The following is a 21,990-nucleotide window of genomic DNA, read 5'->3' as shown; positions in this document are numbered from 1 at the left end:
AGACCATCCTGGCTAATATGGTGAAATCCCATCTGTACTAAAAATACAAAAAATTAGCCGGGCGTGGTGGTGGGTGTCTGTAGTCCACTCAGGAGGCTGAGGCAGGAGAATGGCATGAATCCGGGAGGCAGAGCTTGCAGTGAGTGGAGATTGCGCCACTCACTCCAGCCTGGGTGACAGAGTGAGACTCCGTCTCAGAAAAAATAAAATAAATAAAATAAAAAAGAAAAAAAAGAAAAATATAATTAGTGGCTCATAGGATATGATAATTTCAAATGTTTTTGACATACATTGCCAAGCTGCTTTCTAGAAAGATTATACCAATTTATACTCTAACCAGCATATATGGGACTGCCTATTTTCAGGATACCAGGCAACACCTGGTGTTATCTTTTCAGTTTTTTAATAGAACACTGGAATGGAAGGGAGAAGATGGCTTCACATATGTACAAAAAGCCAGTTGCTGCAGTTAGGTCTAGAAACTTGAGACGAGACACTCTTGGAGATGAATGCTCACGAAATTGGGAGGAAGTCTCTCTCCTCTTCCAACCTGCAAGTCTTGCTCTCTGGACAACACCTGCTAGAACAGGAACTATTTGAAGGAACAGGAACTATTTAGAGCAACCACAGGGAATGCTGGCATCCAGCTGAACACAGCCTGAGCTCCTTGTCCTCGCTCTCCAGGGCCCCCTCAATCCACCAGAGTTGTTTTGTAAAAATGTGCAAGTTGCCATGAAGGCCTCCCAGCCTCAGGGCATAACTCCTCAGACACTGGTTCTATTAAACACACCCCGAGGTGAGACGCAACAGTCTTGCGGGAGGGGGTAGTGGAAACCCTGTGCAGAGTGCTGTTGACATAGCAAGTCTGGGCTGCACAAAATCTGCCATCTGAATCCAGTCACGGGATGATTTCCAAAACCATCTCCCAAAGTTGCTATACACAGGTAACTGCTTCTTAGTAAATGCCAAAGAAAGGCATGTTTTCTCATCAAATTGGAACACCGGGTCTCTTGTTGGTGATGGGTGTTTCTAGTTTGATTACATATCGGAAGCATTTCCTAGCAGGGGCCTCGGACAGCGTCTCCAATGCTGAGAACTTGAAAGTGCTGCTTCTCTCCTCTTCACCTCCCACTTTCCCAGTTATCTAGATGTCAAATGAAGCTGTGCAGAGAAAACATAAGCCCCACAAGGGCATGAATGTGAAAGTGTGTGTGTGTGTTTGTTGGTGGCAGGTAGTGGGGGCTGAGACAACAGAGGAGAGGGGATGGGAGTGAGTATACCTCATCAAAGTAACTGACTTGGCAAATACACTTATGAAATCTTTCTTGCATGTTAAAGAAGTCACCCTCATCCTTTGTTGTTTCTTGTCTCCATCCCCTTCCTCTCTGAAAAACAAAACACACAGAAAAATATAAAGGCGAATAAAACACACGCGTTGAAATAATCGAATGTTATCCTTTTGTCAAATTGGCTTCATATTTCTATCATGAAGTAAATCCTACAAATGACAGATAGTTACTTTGCTCTCCCTGATCCTGTTCACTTCTCTGCCTCCCCTCAGGTAAGGACCATCATGAAGTTCATGTTTTAATTTCTAATTCTTTTAGCACACAAACACATTCAAAAACAATGTCTGTTGTTCTATGTGAGTTGACATGCATTAGTACTTATTCAGCTTGCTTTATTCACTCAGCCAGGGCCACAGGTTGGTTGCCCAGGCTGTGCACTGCACAGTTCCTGAGGGTTGCATTCATACAGGCCACTACGATGGCTCTCTCGGGGGTGTGCAGGATGGCAGCCTGCACTCCAAATTCTGTTTGTGAGATCCACGTTGATGCCTGATAGTGAGTTCATTTTCATTACCTGGTAGCTTTCATCATGTGGCTGGGCCGCATTTCATTTTTCATTTCCTTAGTGGAAGGCAACATTTTGCTATTGCAAACAGTGTTTCAGGGAACATCCTTATGCATGTCTGCATATGTACAGGTGCGCACATTTCCCTGGGGAATCATCATTCTCTGAGTTAACTGTGATTTTTAAAACATGATTCTACTGAACATTGTAATAAGAAAAAGACAAACTTGATAAAACTTAAAATATTTATTAGTATGAATCAGTGTGTGTTAAACCAAAAATAACAGATACAATTGGGCATTGTTGATGGAAATGCTTTACTACAGAACAGAATACATGGCGGAAAGGTCCTAGCTGACTGCAGCGGTGTCTTGTCTGTGCAAGAGCTGGGTCCGGCCCAGACAGAAGCTCTTTACAAAAACACGAGAAAAGGGAGCAGTTTGCACAACAGGGCAGCGCCATCGGATTATGGGGTCTGGTTTCGAAATGATGTTAAAACGGTAAGCTAGATACCCAATCGATCTGAATACAGCTCAGAGACCTTTAATTTCTAAGCTAGCTCACCATTCAACTTGCCATGAGCATTGCAGAACAGTGAGAACCAAAGCCCACACAAAAAAGCTCAGTTTCAGCCATCACATGTCAAGGTCCTTGATTGTAGAGGAAATATTTCAGTCATCCAAACCTTTCTCAGAAAATGAACTCAGTTTCCACTGGGGCACAGCCCTTATTGTTAGCTAAAAGTTAGTTTCGGGCCTTCAACCTTTTGGTCTGCAAGGTAACGTCATATTCAACAGCCTAATGTGTCATTTTTAACCATAAAATGGCAAGTCAATTATGTGGCGACGTATAATGCTTGCACAACCCCACTGCCATTCTCGGAGATTTCCACTGGGAAGTCATCCCTCTGAGAAGCCATGGCTACCTTATATTAACACATGGCTAGGGGCCAAACTCAGCCAGTGAAATGGATTATATGTCACGGTAACACATATACAATCATATTTACACAGATACACACTCATGCCACGCATGAAAGAAAAAAAAAAGGGAGAAAGAACAAATTTTGGAAAACGATGCCAAGGATGCTACATCACATGAAACTACATGACATTTTTTTGGCAACAGTAATTTCCAGGCCTTTACATAATATTATGTGGTTATGATTCAATTATTAGACAGCCAGGAAGTAATCCTGAGCCAAAACAAAGGAAGGCTGTAAAGCCTCATTGTAGACAAGGCCTCAGCATCCACAGAGAAGATACGATGTTTATGTGAATCCCAGTGTGCCCAAGTGTGATCTCCTCTCTTCACCGGCTGCTCTGAGTGCTGATGAGAATATATACATTGTCCTCTGACTGGCTTGAATAGCTAAGGCAATACAGAAAGGCAACAGAGTGGTTGCACACCCTCATGTGCTTTTGAAATAAAACCATGGGCTCATTAGTGGGTAGCTCACTACGTGTGGCTAAGACTAGACATTTTATGCAAAACACAACCACTGCAAACCCAGCCCAAAGATGCAAAACTCTCAGCTAGGATACTTACCCCTCAGCTGAAAACCTGAACAGCTGTCAAGAGATAAACTCAGGTTCTCAGGGAAAACTGGATGAGGAAAGGTTACAAAATAAGCCTGCATGTCAGCTGGAAAGAGGTCACTTCAATTTTCAACTCTTTTTTTTTTTTTTTTTTTTTTTTTTTTTACCTTTGACAAGGGTATGATCATTTCTTGGCCTGCAAGCACAATCATGCCAATCATTAATGTGGACAAGGTGGAAAAAACCCTAAAAATCCCTGCAAAAGGTCTTGCCAAGACATCCAAATGCCACTTGCTAACAGTTTTTGAGGTACCTATTTGGGAGAGCCAAATGGAACTCTTGAAGCAAAATAAATGTTTTCCAGCCTTCACATCCTAACACTGTCAATGAACTCTCTTAAGTTGAGTGACGTGGAGGCGTGCTGAGTAACTGAAGTGCCAGGTCTTTAATCCAAGCAGCTCACGATCTTTCCTGACTTTCACAATATAGATTGTCAATAAAGGTTAGCTGTCCCTTGAATGCTCATGGCAAAGAAGGTACCAGCTGGCCCTGGTTAGCACACAGCATGATTAACCATTTCTGAGCACCAATCCTAATGTCCTTTAAGAATCACCCCCTAATATAAGCCCTGGCAGGAAATCAACTGCTTCTTGATCTCAACTTTTTATGAACGTTAGAATGGTAATAGAATTTGAATTTTCAGTAGGAATCAGTTCTCTTCCTTTCCACACTTTTTTGTCCTTTACTTCCTTTGGATTCAAACATCTTTAATTAATTGAGCAGACAGGGAATCTGAAAAGGAAGGTTTTCATCGAAGCCCAGTCTCAGTTCCTTGGCATTCCAGGGTCGGACCTCTGGTTAGCCCTAAAACCCTTCTCCTCAAGCTAGAAACATAAAATTACTTTTTCTGACTTTGTAGTTTTTTTGGGGTCTAGAATTTTAAAGTGCTGATACTTCCTCTGGCTGGTTTTCCTGTAACCTATTATTAATTGCTATTATTAGAAGTTTGCCCAATGATTCAGATTCAAACATTAAATTTAATTCCAGTTAATTCTCTTCCCCTAGATATGACATCAAGAGATATTCTCTTAGTAAAGTAATACTATGTGCATTAAATTCTCTAAGAGAGGAGGAATGTATTCCTGCGGAGGAGATGCATGTCAGGTGGTCTCTTGAACAACGTGTATATCCTGCATCTCTCACCACTTACATGGTAATTACTTAAATCACTCTTTCAAACTAGGCCACCCGATCCCAAAATTATATGCAATAATTTAGTTTGATTTGGTTTGTTTGGGTATATATGACCATAACTTAGAAAAATGTTCACCAATTCAAAGTGGTGTAGACAACAGTTTCTAATACACTTTTCCTGGCTTCTGTAATAGCTCAGGTCTCAGTCTGAGTGGCGCTCCACTGACACTTCTCTGATTTCCTTCTGAAAAGTAATAAATAAAGGCTTGCTTCCAAAGCTAGCTAAAAACTAACCTCCTGAATTGAATTTGCCTTTCAGTGAAGGTTGGTTAGGTAACAAAGGCAATGACATTGAAGTAGTTACTGGAATTTGGATAGGCAGCACAGGAAATCTGAGTGGAACACCACTTTAGAATCCCACACACATAAGAAGGCAGTAAGACTTTTGTACATCCAAGAATTTTTAAAGGTTTTTTCTTTTTCTTTCTTTTTTTTTTTTTTTTTTTTTTTTAGCAAAAATGCAACTACTTCCCTTCTGTGTGCATTTCATACACTAAAGGCCATTTTGTGGTGGTGTGGTGGGTTTTCCCATGGTTTTCTAAAATCATTTTCAGGAACATTTCCTGCCCCGCACCCTGCAGGTCTTCCAGGATGCAAAGCCAGTGTGCTCACTCTTCTCAAAGTGAGGTGCCAGGCCACCGAGCAAAGCGTCCTCCAGCAGCGCACAGGATGTGGGCTCTGGCTTCTTCAAGTACCACGTACCACGGACCACGGCCCTTGGGTCAACAGCACCGGCGGTTGGCTTGACTGGTTGGCTTCACAAGTTTGATCCCATTGTTTCCATTTTCATGGGGGTCCAAGGGTGGGATCTGGCGGCCTAGAACAAAAAGGAGGCCAAGGGTGAGTTCCCTTTCCCATAGCCAACACTGCACACACAGATTTTCACTCTGCTTCAACACTCCTGCTTAATGTTTGGGCTGTGCAGAAAATAGAGGTGCTCCCGGAAGGGCTCCTTTCTCCTTCCTTCCTTTCCTCCCTCCCTTCCTTCTTCCTCCTATCCTTTCCTCCCTAGTTCTGCTGCATAAAGCCCAATTCATGGGCTTAGGAAGTTCAGGTGAGGAACAGTCCAGCAGTTTCTCGATGGTGTGGATCTCCTGGACTAGGAAGATCCACTCCTGGGGACAGTTCCCACCCAGCCTCGGCTCATCAGCGCACTCTTCCCTCCCTGCCTTCCCACAGACCCGTCCTGATTTAATGAGCAGCTTTCATGGTACCGTGACTTCAACAGTAACAGTGAGTACTCATCTATCTTTTCTGCTTCTCAAAATAGAAATGGATTTGAATTGTAATCTTCCTAGCAATGTCATTTACTAACACTCAGCTCATCATCCCTCGTCCTGCCAAGGCATTTAGATCATTAACTGGAAAGCTCTACAGAGACACTTTTCATAGGAAACAGTATTTTAATGTCATCCACAAAGTAATCTTATTTTTACTTAACTTAATTTTAAAAATTATCAGAGAGTCTCTATAAATAAACACAAAATAAAAATTAATCAGGCAATAGAAGGGGCCAGGGAGATGATAGCTAAAGGGTATGGGTTTCTTTATGAGGTGATTATTCTAAAATTGACTGTGCTGATGGTTGCATGGATCTGTGAATATACCAAACACCACCGAATTGTACACTTGAAATGGGTGAAATGTATGGTATGTGAATTTTATCTCAATAAAATTGTTCTCTGAAAAAAGGCAATGCAATCTGGAAATAACCTTAGTAGCTCCCAGTTTTCAAAGATTTTCACAAACACCATCCTCACCTCGCCCTGTGAATTTGACGCAATGGTCATTATTATCACCATTTCACTGTGACTCAAGAACTTGAGCGCTTTGCTGAAAGTTCCATCAATAATAGGCAGTAGTAGAGCTGGTGCTTTGATTATAATCTACACCTTGATTTCCTCATGGGTCCCAAGGCCTGTGCTCTTCCCATTAAACCACATTAGCTCTCTCTGCTACTTTTCTATCCCCCTTGAAAAAGGCATGAAACACTAGGTCTAAACTGAGGTTTCTGTTTTATTCTTGAGACAGGGCCTCACTCTGTTACCCAGGCTGAAGTGCAGTGGCTTGATCATGGCTTACTGCAACCTCGAATTCCTGGGCTAAAGGGATCCTCCCACCTCAACCTTCTGAGTAGCTGGGACTATAGGTGTGCGCCATCACACGCCCCGATAATTTTTTCTTTTTTTTTTAGAGATAGGGTCTTGCTATGTTGCCCAGGCTGGTCTCAAACTTCTGGCCTTGAGTGATCCTCTCACCTTGGTCTCCTAAAGTGCTGAGATTACAGGTATGAGCCACCAGGCCTAGCCTAAAATGAATATATATATGTGTGTGTGTGTGTGTGTGTGTGTGTGTGTATGTGTGTATATATATAGAGGCTAGTGTACTTGCTTGCTAAGGAACCAGTAATTAGAAGTGAAAGGGAAATTGGTTCTAAAGACGAGGTCTTTTTTTTTTTTTTTTGGTTGTGCTATTGATTTATTTTTCCCCACCACATCTTAAAAAAGTCACACATGGGCATTTGCTTAGAGAACAGTACAGTCCAAGAAAACCAGTAAGAGAAGAATCTGCACACGCACTGAAAGCACGGAATACGGACCATGTGTTGAGCCCTGACAAAGTCTTAATGCAAGTGGATGTTACCCAATGACCATAGAGAGAGTCAAAAACACCCCAGGAGAGGTGCATTTCCACAAGGGACACAAAGAGTTGATTTCAAAGGTAATAATACACTGCGTAGATCAGATGGTATGGACAGTCACCAACGCTTAATTAAGCATAAAGATGAAGGTCACCAGCATTTAACTCCAAACTCAAAAGTAATAGTAGAGATCTTCATTTGACGATGAAGCAAATGAAAAGCCTGCTACAATTCCTGCAGCTGTGGCTTTTGCCGTTTTGCGTAGACAACAGAGAGCTACGGGGCTTTTGCAGGCCATCCCCAAAACACTTCAGTCCTAACCCAGGAGCAAAGGAGACCTAAGTATGAGTTTCCTTTTCTGGACAAGCTATTCTTTTAAATTTATCACAATTAAAAGGGAGTAAACAAAATGCCTCTTCTACTTGGTCAACCTTAAGTGATAAATAGAGAAGGAAGTCTCCAATGACTACCAGTACTCTTTAAAGATCTAGCCAAGTCAGATCTTGCCAATAAAGAGTTACTTACTCCTGAAGAGAAAGAGGTGACAGTGTCGAGTGACATCATTATTGAAGTTAGTAATATTTCAGGGGCCTCCTGAGTGTGTTACACACCGAGGAGGACTTTTGCTTTTGCACCTGAAATATTTTTGGACAGTACTATAATTCTCGTGGGTATAGCTGTTGCCCTAGTTAGCCAAGAGCCAAGAGCTGTTTACTTATCAGTAAAAGGAGTTGACATTTCAGCATTTTTTACAGTATCAAAATCAACATCCTATGCTAACATCAACTTTGTGGTGTCCTTATGCTAACTCTAATGTTAGCACAACAGCATTAGCTTTTTAGCCCTCCACGACTTTACTTCCCTCATGTCTTGTTTCCATAAGTTTTTTGCTTTGGAAAGTATATAAATTAAAGAAAAAATTTATATGTAAGACAGTTATTAAAATGACAAAAGTATAGTGAAAATCTAGAAACAAAGAGCGTACAGATAGCAAAGTAGAATGCCAGGACGGTCTGTCCACACCTTTCCTCGCTTTCTGCCACCTCCTTCCTCTTTGCTGCCTCTCATTTCTCTCCCCAGTCAGCAATGAGCACTGATGCCTAGAATCCAAAATTGAGGAAGGCCTGGCTGTGTCTCAAGGAGACTCCCCTCCTGCATGTTTTGAACTCTTAGCCGTACTCCTGAATCAGCTGTTGAACCTGGCCTCTTAGGAGTGCCAGGCTCCTTTATCTTCGGAATATTCAAAATTTCACTTATTAGAGTAAAATATTTCTCAGACTTCATTTTTCTCCTTTGGTAGAAAGAGTCTTGAGAAGTGAGAGAGTCAGCATTCCAGTTCACTGAACTCGGACCAGTTATTTAAAACCTCCGGGCCTTCCTCACTTACAGAGCGAATGTGGGAAAGGAACACACACGGCCGTCACTAAAAGCGGAGGAAGCAATGAAGATGGAGGGAGTCCCCAGCAGTCGAGGGCTTCTGGGCACGGCTCATGGGTTTTGCATGGCGGGGAGAAATGCTGTGTGATTCATGGTCACCGTCGATTCTCAGGGTTCAGTCAGTGGACCCAGACCCACGCTGCTCATCTACAAAACTCCCAGCCTGCGATGAGTCACACACATGCCAACCTCAAACACAGGGAGAAGGAAATGCTTCCACGCAGAGACAGAGGGAAGCCAGATCCTAACAATGAGGCCGGCACCTTTAAAAGGAGAAGGGAGCCTGCACCAGGAAACCAGAACGTGAAACCAGCACGCAAACCCCGAACGCAAATCCCGATCTTAGGGCCTAAGGTATTCAGAACTCACCGGAAGGTTCAAGGCACTTACACAAAGACATGGTTTTGGAAAATGGCCACGGCATTCTGTACCAAGGTGATCACCTTGGAACACTGTTGAATCAGTATTATTTACACGGGCATACAGCAGGACAAAAATATATACACAAACATCTGAAAAGGCTCTGAGCCTCGCCTGTAGGTTTCCACTCTTACAAAATGTGCTCTAAGTACTCAGCCTCCAGAACAAGTTGTCCTTGAGCATAAATTTGAGGCCAGAGTGTTTATTTTAATAGGGTTTGGATTTTGTAAGATGCTGTCTAGGAGAAGTTTAAAGGACTTTTTTTTTGAAGTTCAGTTTTCCTGAAAGTTGACAGCCTAGAGGAAAAGCAGGTTTTAGAAATGATTCCACAGGAACACAGTATGTGAAAACAAATTCCTAGCCTGTAAGTTTTATCCTGGCTCTGAACTGGTCTGTAATGCATTTACACACAACAAAAATAAAACAGCAAGCTTAGCTGGGGCTGTTCCCTTTCCCTGTGTAGTAGACCAGGGAGCGCTGATTCCCCCCTAACAATTCCACTGTATGTAGTTCTTCTCTCCTTTCATTCCAGTTCCAGTATTTACTAGGCATGGCTATCTTTTGTTTGGTGTTAGCAATGCTGGCAGTTGCTGTGTAACATCTATTTCTCGATCTGATTTTCTGAATCATCCAGATGAGTAACTTGACCAAGTTTGCTAGGACTTGGCAGTATTCACTCTTGATAATGACCTCTAGCCTCCAGCCATGTAGAGAGGCAGTCTCTGGAACACAGCAATGACTCACGATCATGGAACATCGTCCTAAGAACGCAGAACTGGGGGACACACACATGCTACTTGAAGTTATTCCCTATCACTGTCCTTTTGCTGTCACAAAGAAGACAATATTAGGATTACTAGAAGGCCCTGAATATTAGGATAAAGAGGAACATGCTACATGCTATATAGGACTGGAATGGATTCTCAGGTGAGAAGCTCATTGGGTCAGAAGGCCTGGAAAGCCCAGGTCAGGGATTAAGTGAGCCTTAAATGTACCATGGGGAAACAGGAAGCACAGATGGAAAGGGAAACTGTGGAAGATGCTTGGCAGGAGGTGACAACTGCCTAGAGGCGGGAGAGTCGAGACAAAGACCAAAAAATCTGAAGTTAAAAGTCTAGGGAGGTAAAGAAGTGGTGATGCACCTACACGAGGGAAATCAGGGAGGTCACAATTGGTCCAAAATGCCGAGGTGTCCAACACAGAGGGATATAAGCTACTTTAAAATCATCTCAGCAAACTAACACAGGAACAGAAAACCAAACACCAAGTGTTCTCACTCATAAGTGGGAGTTAAACAATGAGAACACATGGACACAGGGAGGGGAACATCACACACCAGGACCTGTCAGGGGATGGGGTGCGAGGGGAGGGAGAGCATTAGGACTAATACCTAATGCATGCAGGGCTTAAAACCTAGATGACGGATTGATAGGTGCAGCAAACCACCATGGCATATGTATACCTATGTATCAAACTTGCATGTTCTGCACATGTATCCCGGAACTTAAAGTTAAAAAAAAAAAGAAAACCTTAAAAAAAATCATTAGGCTTCCCTACCACTCAAAGGCACCTTTCCCTTTCTTTTTTTTAATTGATAGACTTTATTCATTTTTTAAGCAGTTTTTGGTTTACGGGAAAAAATTGAGTGAAAAATAGAGAGTTGGCATATACCTTCCTCTCCTCATCTCCAATTTCTCCCATTTTTAACATCTTGCTTTAGTGGAACATTTGTAACAACTGATGAACCAATATTTGCTGAAGACATTACTAATAAGGAAAGTCTATAGTTCACAGGAGGGTTCACTTTTGGCACTGTATGTTTTATGGGTTTTGATAAACGTATAATAGTATGTATCCTCCATTATAGTATCAGACAGAACAGTTTCACTGCCCTAAAAATCCTGTGACCCACCAATTCATCCCTCCCCCAATAACCTACAGTAACCACTGATCTTTTCATTGACTCCACAATTTTGTCTCCTCCAGAGTGTCATGTAGTTGGCAGAGCGTCATGTAGTTGGAATCATACAGTGTGTAGCCTTTTCAGATTGGCTCCTTTCACTCAGCAATACACATTTAAGGTTCTTCCACATTTTTTATGGTTTGATGGCTCATTTCCTTTTTATCCCTTATACTATTCCATTATATGGATGTATCCCTTTAATTTTGTTATTTTAACATTTAGAAACTATAAGACACAAAAAGCACAAATCAAGAGGGAAAAATCTGACAAACTATACTTCATCAATAATTAAAAACCTCTTTTCTCCAAACAACACTGTCAAGAAAATGAAGACAAGCCACAACCTGGGAGAAAATAATTGAAAAACAAATATCTGATAAAAAATATGTATCCAAAATACATAAGTAATCTTTAGAACTCAACAATAAGAAGACAAACAACCCGATATAAAATGGTTAAAATTTGAACAGGCTCTTCACCAAGTTATACAAATTGAAAACAAGCTCATGAAAAGACACTCAACATTACTAGTCATTAGGAAAATGCAAACAAAAATCACAATGAGATACCACTATACTTCCTTTTGAATGGTTAACATTTTACAAACAGACAGTACCAAGTGTTGACAAGGACTTGGAGCAACTGGAACTCCCACACCTTGGTGGTGTTAATATATTGTAGTGAAACCACTTGGAAGACAGTTTGGCATTCTAATCTTAGAAAGTTAAACACACACCTACCAGATAAGCCAGCCATTCCATTCCTTGATATTTACGTACACAAAGACTTGTACATGAATGCTTATAGCACCCTTACTGGTTATCACCCAAAACTGGAAACAATCCAATTATTAGGTGAATAGATTAACAAATTGTGGTTTATGCATGCAACGGAATACTACTTAGGAAAAAAAAAAGGAACTCAGCAAAATCCATACTGTCTTAAACTCTGCAGGAAAACTGATCTAATTTCTTGGATAAACAAATTGCACATGGGGAAAAAAGAAAGATGTAATGGAAAGCTATTGCTTAAGAGAGGCCTAAAAGACACACCAACTAATCCCAGCATGTGGAGATTATTTCCATTCTGATGTAAACAAATGGTAACATGCAAACAAAGAAACCATTTATGACAACTATGAACTTTTTGGAAATTTGACCACCGACTGTTTATTTGTGATAGCAATTAATATAACAGTATTCTGGTTATTCATATGATAACATAGTTGTCATTGTTTAAGAAAACTATGGACAAAATATTTACAGATTAAATTAGATGTCTGAGATTCTCTTCAAAATAATACAGGTGGTGAGCACAGGATGGGATAGAGATGACACAAGTTTCGTTCTGAGTAAACAATGGCTCACTATATTATTCAGTGTACTTGTGCATATGTTTGAAATTTTACATAATAAAGTGTTTTTTAAGTTCCCTGGTATCTGACCACCATGAAACAACCACTGTTAACATTTTGATATGTATCCTTCCAAGAAGGATATATTCTTCGAATAATATATTATTTATCATTATATATGATATATTGAAATATATTATGAAATATATGAAATATGATACTAAAATATATTATGAAATATGAAATATGAAATACATGAAATCAGGATATTATATGAACTGCTCTGTAACTTCCATTTCACATTCCACGATTTATCTTTTTATGTCAGCAAAGATTTATGTCATCCTTTTGAATTACCCGTTTATATCGGTGTACCATGATTTCTTAAAAACTATTTCCTAACTTTTGGACAGTTCAGTGATTTCCTGTTTTCTGCTATCATGAATAATGTTACAATAAACCAGGCTGTGCAATGAGACACGATATAGACAAGCTAAGAGCATGTGCCCCGGAGCCTGCCTGCCTGTCTCTCACTTATTAGCTGTGTGTCCTGGGGAAAGTTACAAGCCTCTCCAGGCCTCAATCTCCTCATCTGTAAAATAGGGATTATAACAGTGCCTACTCCATAGGATCAAGGGTGCATTAATGAGCTAGTATATATTTCAGCAATGGCAACAAAAGCACAGAATCAGAGCTCCATACATGTTAAATCTTGTTATTATGTTTGCACACCTGACCAATTTCTTCTTTAGAATTGCTGGAATAAAAGACAGGCCTTTTGAAGACCCAACTTGCCCATATGCTGAAATGACATTATTTCACATTCACTGACTTAACGTTTTTGGGGTAAGAAAGTTTGTCCACTTTCTTAAGTGGATTGCATTTGGTCAATTAATGTTTTGGGGGGTAAGAAAGTGGACAAACTTTGTCTTTGTCATTTCCTTGTTCCTTAACTGCTAAACTTACCTTCACTGACAGCTTGCTGTACTATTATAAAATCTGCAAACCTTTTGCTTTGCTTTAAAATTTTTTAAACCTGCTATTAACCAAAGGTGCCTATAGCACAACACTCTGTGAACAAATGATTCCAGAACAAGACATGATTACTACCCACAAGTCTTAACTTGTTGTCTTTCATATTAACACCCTATTCCAATTTTCCAAGCCAATACGCTTGTGCCTCTAAATATATTTACCTTTTTTATTTGTTTTAGAGATAGGATCTCGTTCTGTTGCCTAGGCTGGAGGGCAGTGACGCAACCATAGCTCACTGCAGCCTCAAACTCCTGGGCCCAAAGGATCCTCCTGCCTCAGTCTCCAGAGTATCTGGGACTATAGGCACACACCACCATGCCCATATATTCACCTTAGTAAAACAAATGTTTCTCACTTTGCTCTCAAACTAACAACAAATATAAAACCTAGTCTAATGTCTCTAGTGTCTCCAAGTATAATTTTCAGGAGAAAGTCCTGCTTTCTCTGCCATAGTCAATATTTAAATTAACTAGAGCAAAAGCATAGCTATTTTGCTGGGTCCCACCTCAATCCAGACATTTTTCTGCTGAGACTGCAGCTCCACCTCTCTTTGCCCTCAGGAAAAGTTAAAATACTTTAAAAAAGATATTTGAGTAGAGTAATTAAAATCCACAAACCAGATGGGCATGGTGGCGCACACCTGTAATCCCAACACTTTGGGAGGCCAAGGCGGGAGGATCACTTGAGCCCAGGAGTTCAAGATCAGCCTGGACAATACAGCGTGACCTCATCTCTAAAAATAAAAAAATAATAATGATCTACAAACCAAAACTTGGGTTCCCCACAATCCAGAATCCCATATGCTAGGCTCATAACCAAATCCAGCTCAGAGCACTTGTTCCTATGCCAATCCTCCTCATTCCAGGAAACAGAACCCGGGGATGATTCTTGGTAATGCCGTCTTCCTCATTCCCCATCTGCTTCCAGTGTTACTGGTTCTTCTTCCAGAAGATTTCTGAAATCCAGCTCCACTTCCTCCACCCCCATCCAAGCCACTTCTCTCCTGGATTACTACAATCGCATGCCAACTGATTGACACAGGCAGAGATCTTCCTCCTTCTAAGTGTGATCTTTTTTTGTAAATGTAAATTGGACACTCTGCACTACTGCTTTCAAAGCTTGAGGGGCTTGGCCAGGCGCGGTGGCTCACGCCTGTAATCCCAGCACTTTGGGAGGCCGAGGCAAGGGGATCACGAGGTCAAGAGATTGAGACCATCCTGGCTAACACGGTGAAATCCCGTCTCTACTAAAAATACAAAAAAAAAAAATTAGCCGGGCGAGGTGGCGGGCGCCTGTAGTCCCAGCTACTCGGGAGGCTGAGGCAGGAGAATGGCGTGAACCCGGGAGGCGGAGGTTGCAGTGAGCGGAGATCACACCACTGCACTCCAGCCTGGGCGACAGAGTGAGACTCTGTCTCAAAAAAAAAAAAAAAAAAAAAAGCTTGAGGGGCTTCCAATTGTTTCAGAAGATCACCCTTACCCCCATGGCAAGGCCCTTCTGAGTCTCTCACCACAGCTTCCCACTGCACGCCTTGCTCTTCCTTAAAAGCACCAGGCTGTTTCCTGCCATTTCCTGCCTCGACTTGGCTCCTGCAGTTTGCTCTGCCCGATAGCTCTTTGCCCACTGGCCTTTTCTTGTTTTTCAGTCCAGCTTAAATCATTTCCTCGGGGAGGCCTTCCCCACCCAATCTAAAGCCACTCCCTCGCCCCATAGTAACCTCTCACAGTCCGCTCCTTCGCTGCTCAGCACTGATTACCAAGAGTCACCAGACACCGATCTGACTGTACCCGCAGCTGTCTCCCCATCTCCGCTGTCACTGGGCTTTGTCACCTTGCCGTCCCCAGGGTCTAGCATGGCACCTACCCATAAAAGAGCACAGTATCTATTTGTGAATAAACGAATCAAGAGTAAGTAGGCTGGTCTAATCTGCTGTTCTTCAACCTTAAATTCCCAGAGAAAAGTGATTACATTTCACTTTATATCATGAGATGAGGACGGAGATCCAAATTCGAAACCCCGAATTTAGCACCATTCCATTTACTAGTCTCAGCTTTATGGGGAATACAAAAGACAAGCTCCCAAAGAACTTGCGATCTCCCTAAAACACCTAAACGCTTGGAATATCATTTAAAGATAGAATATGTGTAAGTGTCAAAATGACAGAACACACCAAAAGTAACCTCAAGTTTTTACTTTTCTTCCTTGGGTGTAAGAGCCCAAGGAAGAAAAATAAACAAACCCTGGGTAGAAATGCCTGGAAGAGAATTAGCACATGCAGGCAGATACAGTAGGTCTAAAAATGTGATTTAGAAAAGGGTGCCTGGAGGAATACCAATCAGACGACAATATATATGAGGAGGACAAACTGTGCACAGATCACCCCAAACAGAGCAGCACCTAAATCCTTTGCAGGGTAGCTTCAGTCTTTACAAAGATAACATATTTTTGTAAGCAGTCTCCAGTTAGACACTGTATTTGCCAATGTTCAGAAAACACAGTTGTCTCATTTCTGGTTTATGAACACTATGGGAATGCAAAAGAGAAACATTCATCTCTTCATTCCAGTCAGTGTGAACTAATTTTGTCTAAGCACACCTTTTTAAAGGGCTTTTATTTTCACAGCTCCTGAACTTTGTATTGCATCTTTTCTCCAGGCATAGCTGACTATGGAACATTGCTTTGGGGAGCCTAGGTGTCAGCAATATGTAGTTCTATTTTAAGCTCAGGGAGGAGCACATGTAATATAAGTAGGAACAGGGAAAAGAAAAATAAATGAAAAGTCTGTTGCAATATATTTAGGTGCACTTGGAAGTGTGTTTTAAATTAACCTGCAATTAGGCTACAGAATCCCATTCTGAAGAAATTCACCTGAAGGAGAAAAGAGGCAAAAGATGGGCACCAGTACTTACACATGCAGAGAGACAGGCGGACAGATGGACAGACGGGTGGACAGATAGACAGATGAACAGACAGACAGATGGACAGATGAATAGACAGATGGATAGACAGATGGACAGCTAGAGAGATGGATATACACACAGATGGACAGAAGGACAGAGACAGACAGACAGGCAGATGGACAGATAGACAAATGGACAGATGAACAGACAGATGGATGGATGGACAGATGGATAAACAGACAGATAGATAGACGGATAGACAACAGACAGATGGATAGCCAGACAGATGGACAGACTGAGGTTTTGCCATGACTGTTTACTTACAAGCTTTCTTTGTTAAGGCAATTACAACCAAAGTATAATGAAACAGAAACAAACAATTGTTTAGGTGACATGAAAGATCAGGTGATGTGGGTATTTGATGGTTTATACAGGAATTAATTACTTTGAAACCATAATTACCCATGTTTAAGCAAAGCACTTGTTTTTTCATAAAGTAGACCACCAGGATCTGAGGAATTAAACTGTTCAAAGTCCCTGTCACAAACAGGAAGGGATTTATACTGGATAAATATCTTTTAAGTTATTACTACAAGCCATGTGTGGTGGCTCACACCTGTAATCCTGGCACTTTGGGAGGCCGATGGGGGAAGATTGCTTGAGCTCAGGAGTATGAGACTGGCCTAGGCAACATGGCGAGACCTTGACTCTACTAAAAATCCCAAAATTTAGCTGGGTGTGGTGGTGTACACCTGTAGTCCCAGCTACCCAGGTGGCTGAGGTGGGAGGATTGCTTGAGCCCAGGAGGTGGAGGGTGCAGTGAGCTATGATTGCACCACTGCACTCCAGCCTGAGCAACAGAGAAAGACTCTGTCTTAGAAAAAAAAAAAAAAAAAAAAATGATATTAGTATAGTACTTCCTGCTCAGGCTTCCTCTCTTTCGGGTCCTTATTTGATTTTTTAAAATTTTAATAATGACTTTCATAAACTTCAGAGAGTCTCCCAGCTGGTGCAGAGACCTCAAGCTGAAGTTCAGGTCACAGAAGGCACCAGGCTCCCCTGGCTGACCACTGCTCTCTGTGCTGGGGGACTTCCAAGGCCAGGGAGCTAGGGAAGAGGAGGGGGCTCTGAGGAATACACGGGGCTGTAAGGATGGAAGGTGCTAAGGCAATCGTCCTCAGGAGCTATCTAGCGTCATTCGTTAAAACCACCATGAAAAACAAAATGTTTCATAGCTGAACATAGCAGAAAAGCCTAACACCTCCAGAAGAGAATGAGTTTAATCTGAGGAAATGTGAGGCTAATGTAATGTGTTCAAGTCCAAACTTAGATGTCACCCAGAGTGACAGAACTCCAGAGAGCATCTGTATCCGCTGCCCACGATGGAGAAGGGAGAGGAGTGTGGGGGCGTGGGGTTTCCCACCTGAAATTCCAGCCCCAGCCTGCTAGAGTTCAGCCATTCAGAGCAAGGAGTCTGAAACTATTCTGTTGGGAGTATGAAATCATAGCAGGAAAGAAAGGGAAGGTGGTAAGAAGGGAAGGGGGTGAGGACCCCAGTGAAGGGAAGGGCCAGCGGCCGGGGAGGGGAGGCTCCGGGCCATTCTTTTGCACATTTCTTTTGCATATCTCTGCATAGTGTAGGTAAGGCAGGTCAGAATTCCTCATCCGCAGTGAATTCTCCATCAAACCAACACAAACAGGACTCCCTCCTGTGGGTTCCTGGAGTCTCAAGTAAGGCACTCGAACCAGCTAAACGGAAATCAAAACTGTTCTGGAAGCCACGGCTTCTCTGACTTTGAGAGCTCTGACAAAAACGACCTTAGGCAGGAGAGAGATCGAACCATCAGTCTCCCTTCTGGAGTTGTCTGGAGCTAAGATATTTGAGGACAATTGCTGTTTTGGGGTTCAACTCCTCCTAAGGTGGATATTCCAGGAACTTCAGGGCCAGCATTTCATCAAACACCTGTACTTCTCCCAACGTCCCTGATAATGCTCCAGTCGACCTTTCCCGAGGGTGTCTCAGAGCAGTTTTCCCAGACGGGAAAGTCTGGGAAGTCAGCAGGGACTTCTCTGGCAGAATCCGGAACAGAATGACACAACCAGAGAACCTATGAAGGTTAAATCTGTGGAGCTGGAAGCCTCGCAGCTGCAGATAGATATGCTGGCAGGGCCATTAACTGGGAACCAGCTCTGGCTGATAAGGTGATTCCCCGGGAGCCCGCATACCGTAAGCGTCACAGGACCCAGCACTGGGACCAGGATGGAGGCTATCAACCTCCATAATTAGCTCACCAGACACAAATGGTACCTGTACACACCAACCCTGCGCCCAGTTCCCAATTTCGGGTCACACACAATGGAGACATTACTTTTTGTAGGAGTTTATCCGGCAAAAAAAATTACTGGAACGTTCCCTCAGTTTGCCTAAAGTCATCCCATCTAACGGGTGACTTTGAATTCTATACCTTGTCTATTTTAACTCTCCTACCCTCAATATACTAACATAAAATGCTATAGAATGCATAATTTTCAATTAAAATAAATATTATTTTTGCAACAGGATTATTTCATTTTAATTTACAGAACTCAGAGTGAACAGCTTCGAGTACAGAATTGTAGAACTCTAGAATCGAGAGGATAAGAGAAGTGGGTGTTAACAACTGCACAGCTGTAGATTTTGTATCCATGGCATCCGATAAATTCACACAGAGGAAATGTCCTACTTTAGAGATCTAAAATGTTATCCTTTGACTCCCAAAATGCAATTGGACTGAAAAACCAATTTCAGGTACTTACTGATTCCTTGAAAGAGCTCTTCGATATTAATAGCGTTTTTTGCACTTGTCTCAACCACGATGGCACCTATGGATTCAGCGTATTCCTTAGCATCCTTCAGGGGAACCTCCCTGGAAAAGAGGTCAAAGACAGACAGGAAATGAATGCTCGTCTGTAAAATACAAATCACCCAAAAGACCAAACAGCTTGTGTGGCAACAGCTCCTTTATCTTCTTGTAGAATAATAACTCAATCACTCAGCAAGAATGGATGCCTAGTATTAGTGAGACTTTTTAAAGTTTAAAACCCAGTCTCTGGTATCCATGAAGAGAAGATATGCATATATAAAACAGTGTTCCTGCTCCCACAGAAGAATTCCAGAACAGCAAGGAAAACCATGATGAATATGGCAGTACACATTTCAACTTTCAGAGCTACGGCTCATTTCAACTTTTTTCCCATTACGTGACTCAATATTAAAAAACACCAACACCACTGTTAGTACATTTGTGCACACATGCTTTTGTGAAACTTTTTACATATTATCTTTCACAAATCAGAGAAAATATGCAATGTGCTGTGACAGTTTGGAAACAAGCATGGTTATACCCACCATGGCTACAATACAGGATGGCATATCTGGACTTTCATCTGTAAAAGGATGTTCTCACAAAGGTTTTAGGGCATGAACTCTATTTAAATGAACAATTAAAAAAAAAATCTCACCCTGAACACACCCGATTTTGTCTGATCTTGGAAGCTAGGCAGGGTCAGGCCTGGCTAGTACTTGGATGGGGTCCACGGCCATACCAGCCTAAAAAAATCTATTGACCTCTTTGCAATGTGAAAATGCTGTGGTGGATTCAAAGATAAAAAAGACGCAGTTCCTATACTCCAGCAGCTGCTGCATGCCAGTCCCTCTCCCAGGGGCCAGGGAAACCACAGGTCCTGCCTTCTGGCACCTGTGCTTTAGAGCATGGACAAACAGGGTTCATTTGGGGGCACTCTAATCCACAACACTACGACATAAAGTGCTTCAGGAGCAGAGGGGGAGAAAGTGATGTGTTCTGTTCAGTGAAGCCCAGAAAGACGCCCAGAGGTGGTCACCTTAAGTGTGGCCATGAAGGCTAGGCAAATGCAGGTAAGAATTTGGGATGGGACAGCCTGAGCAGAGGCCCAGAGACAGGAGAGTGCACACATTCCTGAAGATTATTAAAAGTTGATTCTGCACCCAGCACTGCTGGGGGTGTTATGGTGGATGTGCAAATGAATGACATGGGCCTGAATGGAGAGAATGTCAGAGTGGTTGGAGCTGAGAGAGGGAGGCACACCATGTCTGTCTACACCCAGAGGCCACTGAAGGACAGGAAGTGACAGCGTCAGCTCCACAGTCTAGGAAAAAATGGTGCACAGAATGGATGGAGGTGAGGAGAAGAATCTGGAAGCTCCTCTAATATTGCAGGCAAGAGGTAACACAATCCTCAACCAGAAGAATTGCTATTGGAAAAGAGAAGAAGGCAGACACAAAATCAAAACAGGGACAGGGAGTGATGGGACAGAGCCTACCTCCCCGCCCCTTCCTCCACCCACCTCAGAGCCTGTAAATGGCTTCAAGAGGTTTAAAGTTACCAAGGAAATTCTACTCTGGCATTCAAATTCCTATGGGACTCAAATCACATGCAGGGAGGACCCTTCAGTCCTAGCTGGAAGAGCGCCTAACTAGGGTCTATCATGTTAAAGACGATGGCCCCAGCCTCTCAGCCAAAGGAAATATGTCCCTGGAGCCAAGTCAGTGGGTACCTGTGCTTCCAAACTGCAGGGAAACGTACACCCCGACATTCACTCTCTCGTTTGTGACAGACAAGACCCACGCCTGTCACAGGGAATACGCTTGAGTTTTTCTGGCAGCAGAACGTTTATACTTGAAAGATTCCAGAAAAGTGCTTTTCTCTGTGCAGTTTGGCATGATATCTGTTTTCTACTTCCTCCTGAAGTCTTTTTTTGTTTGTTTGCTTTTCAAAGACAGTGTCTTGCTCTGTTGCCCAGGCTGGAGTGCAGTGGCACAATTTCGGCTCACTGCAACCTCTGCCTCCCGGGTTCAAGCAAATCTCGTGCCTCAGTCTCCCGAGTAGCTAGGATTATAGGTGTGTGCCACCACGCTTGGCTGATTTTTGTATTTTTTGGTAAAGACAGGTTTCACCACGTTGCCCAGTCTGGTCTTGAACTCTTGGCCTTAAGTAATCCACCTGCCTCAGCCTCCCAAAGTGCTGGGATTACAGGCGTGCGCCACCGCGCCCAGCCTCTTCCTGAAGTCTTTATCAAAGCACAGAAAAAGGGTGGGGCTCATCTCTGCCCACAATGGGGTGCAGGGGGAGATGTCACCTGCTACCCTACTGGGGGTGGGGTGAGGAGCACCTGGCAAGCAAGGATGTCTCTGGGCCCGCAGGTGAGAGGAAATCACATTCACAGGTGAAGTGCTTCCTCAACCCCTCTAATCAAGCCAACTGCAGGACAAGGAGGAGCGGCACAGGTTCACCAGGCTTACAAGAGAACAGGTATCATGTGCCACAGCCCAACATCTCCATCCTGAGGATGACCACGGCCAAGAGGCTCATTCCTTCACAGTTTAAAACATAGGTCTGGAGACGGAAAGGTAAGAAAAGCATACCCTCAGGCTCCTTCCATGATAGAGGTGGTCTCATTAAATCTTCGGAAGGCAGAAGTGACATGCCTAATGAGAGGTGAGACAGGGCGTAACTCAACCCCGTGACTCTGTCCACCTCACTCCCACTGGGCCCCAATGGCACAAGCACCCACCG

General features: G+C 42.7%; 1 protein-coding gene across 1 annotated transcript in view; it reads right to left on the bottom strand.

The window, feature by feature from the left end:
• Positions 1–2,085: 2,085 nt before the first annotated feature.
• The window catches only part of LOC105478891 (RAB31, member RAS oncogene family), a 150,918-nt gene continuing 131,013 nt past the window's right edge, over positions 2,086–21,990 (bottom strand). Inside the window, exons 6-7 of the mRNA XM_011736614.2 lie at positions 19,193–19,302; positions 2,086–5,463 (exon numbers count right to left, since the gene is read on the bottom strand). Coding sequence (XP_011734916.2) covers positions 5,369–5,463; positions 19,193–19,302 — 205 coding nt within the window. The 3' untranslated portion in view covers positions 2,086–5,368. The remainder of the gene's footprint in view (positions 5,464–19,192; positions 19,303–21,990) is intronic.

This window comes from Macaca nemestrina, chromosome 19 (genome assembly GCF_043159975.1).
Source record: "Macaca nemestrina isolate mMacNem1 chromosome 19, mMacNem.hap1, whole genome shotgun sequence".
NCBI lineage: Eukaryota > Metazoa > Chordata > Mammalia > Primates > Cercopithecidae > Macaca > Macaca nemestrina.
This window is presented reverse-complemented; position numbering and strand designations above follow the sequence as displayed.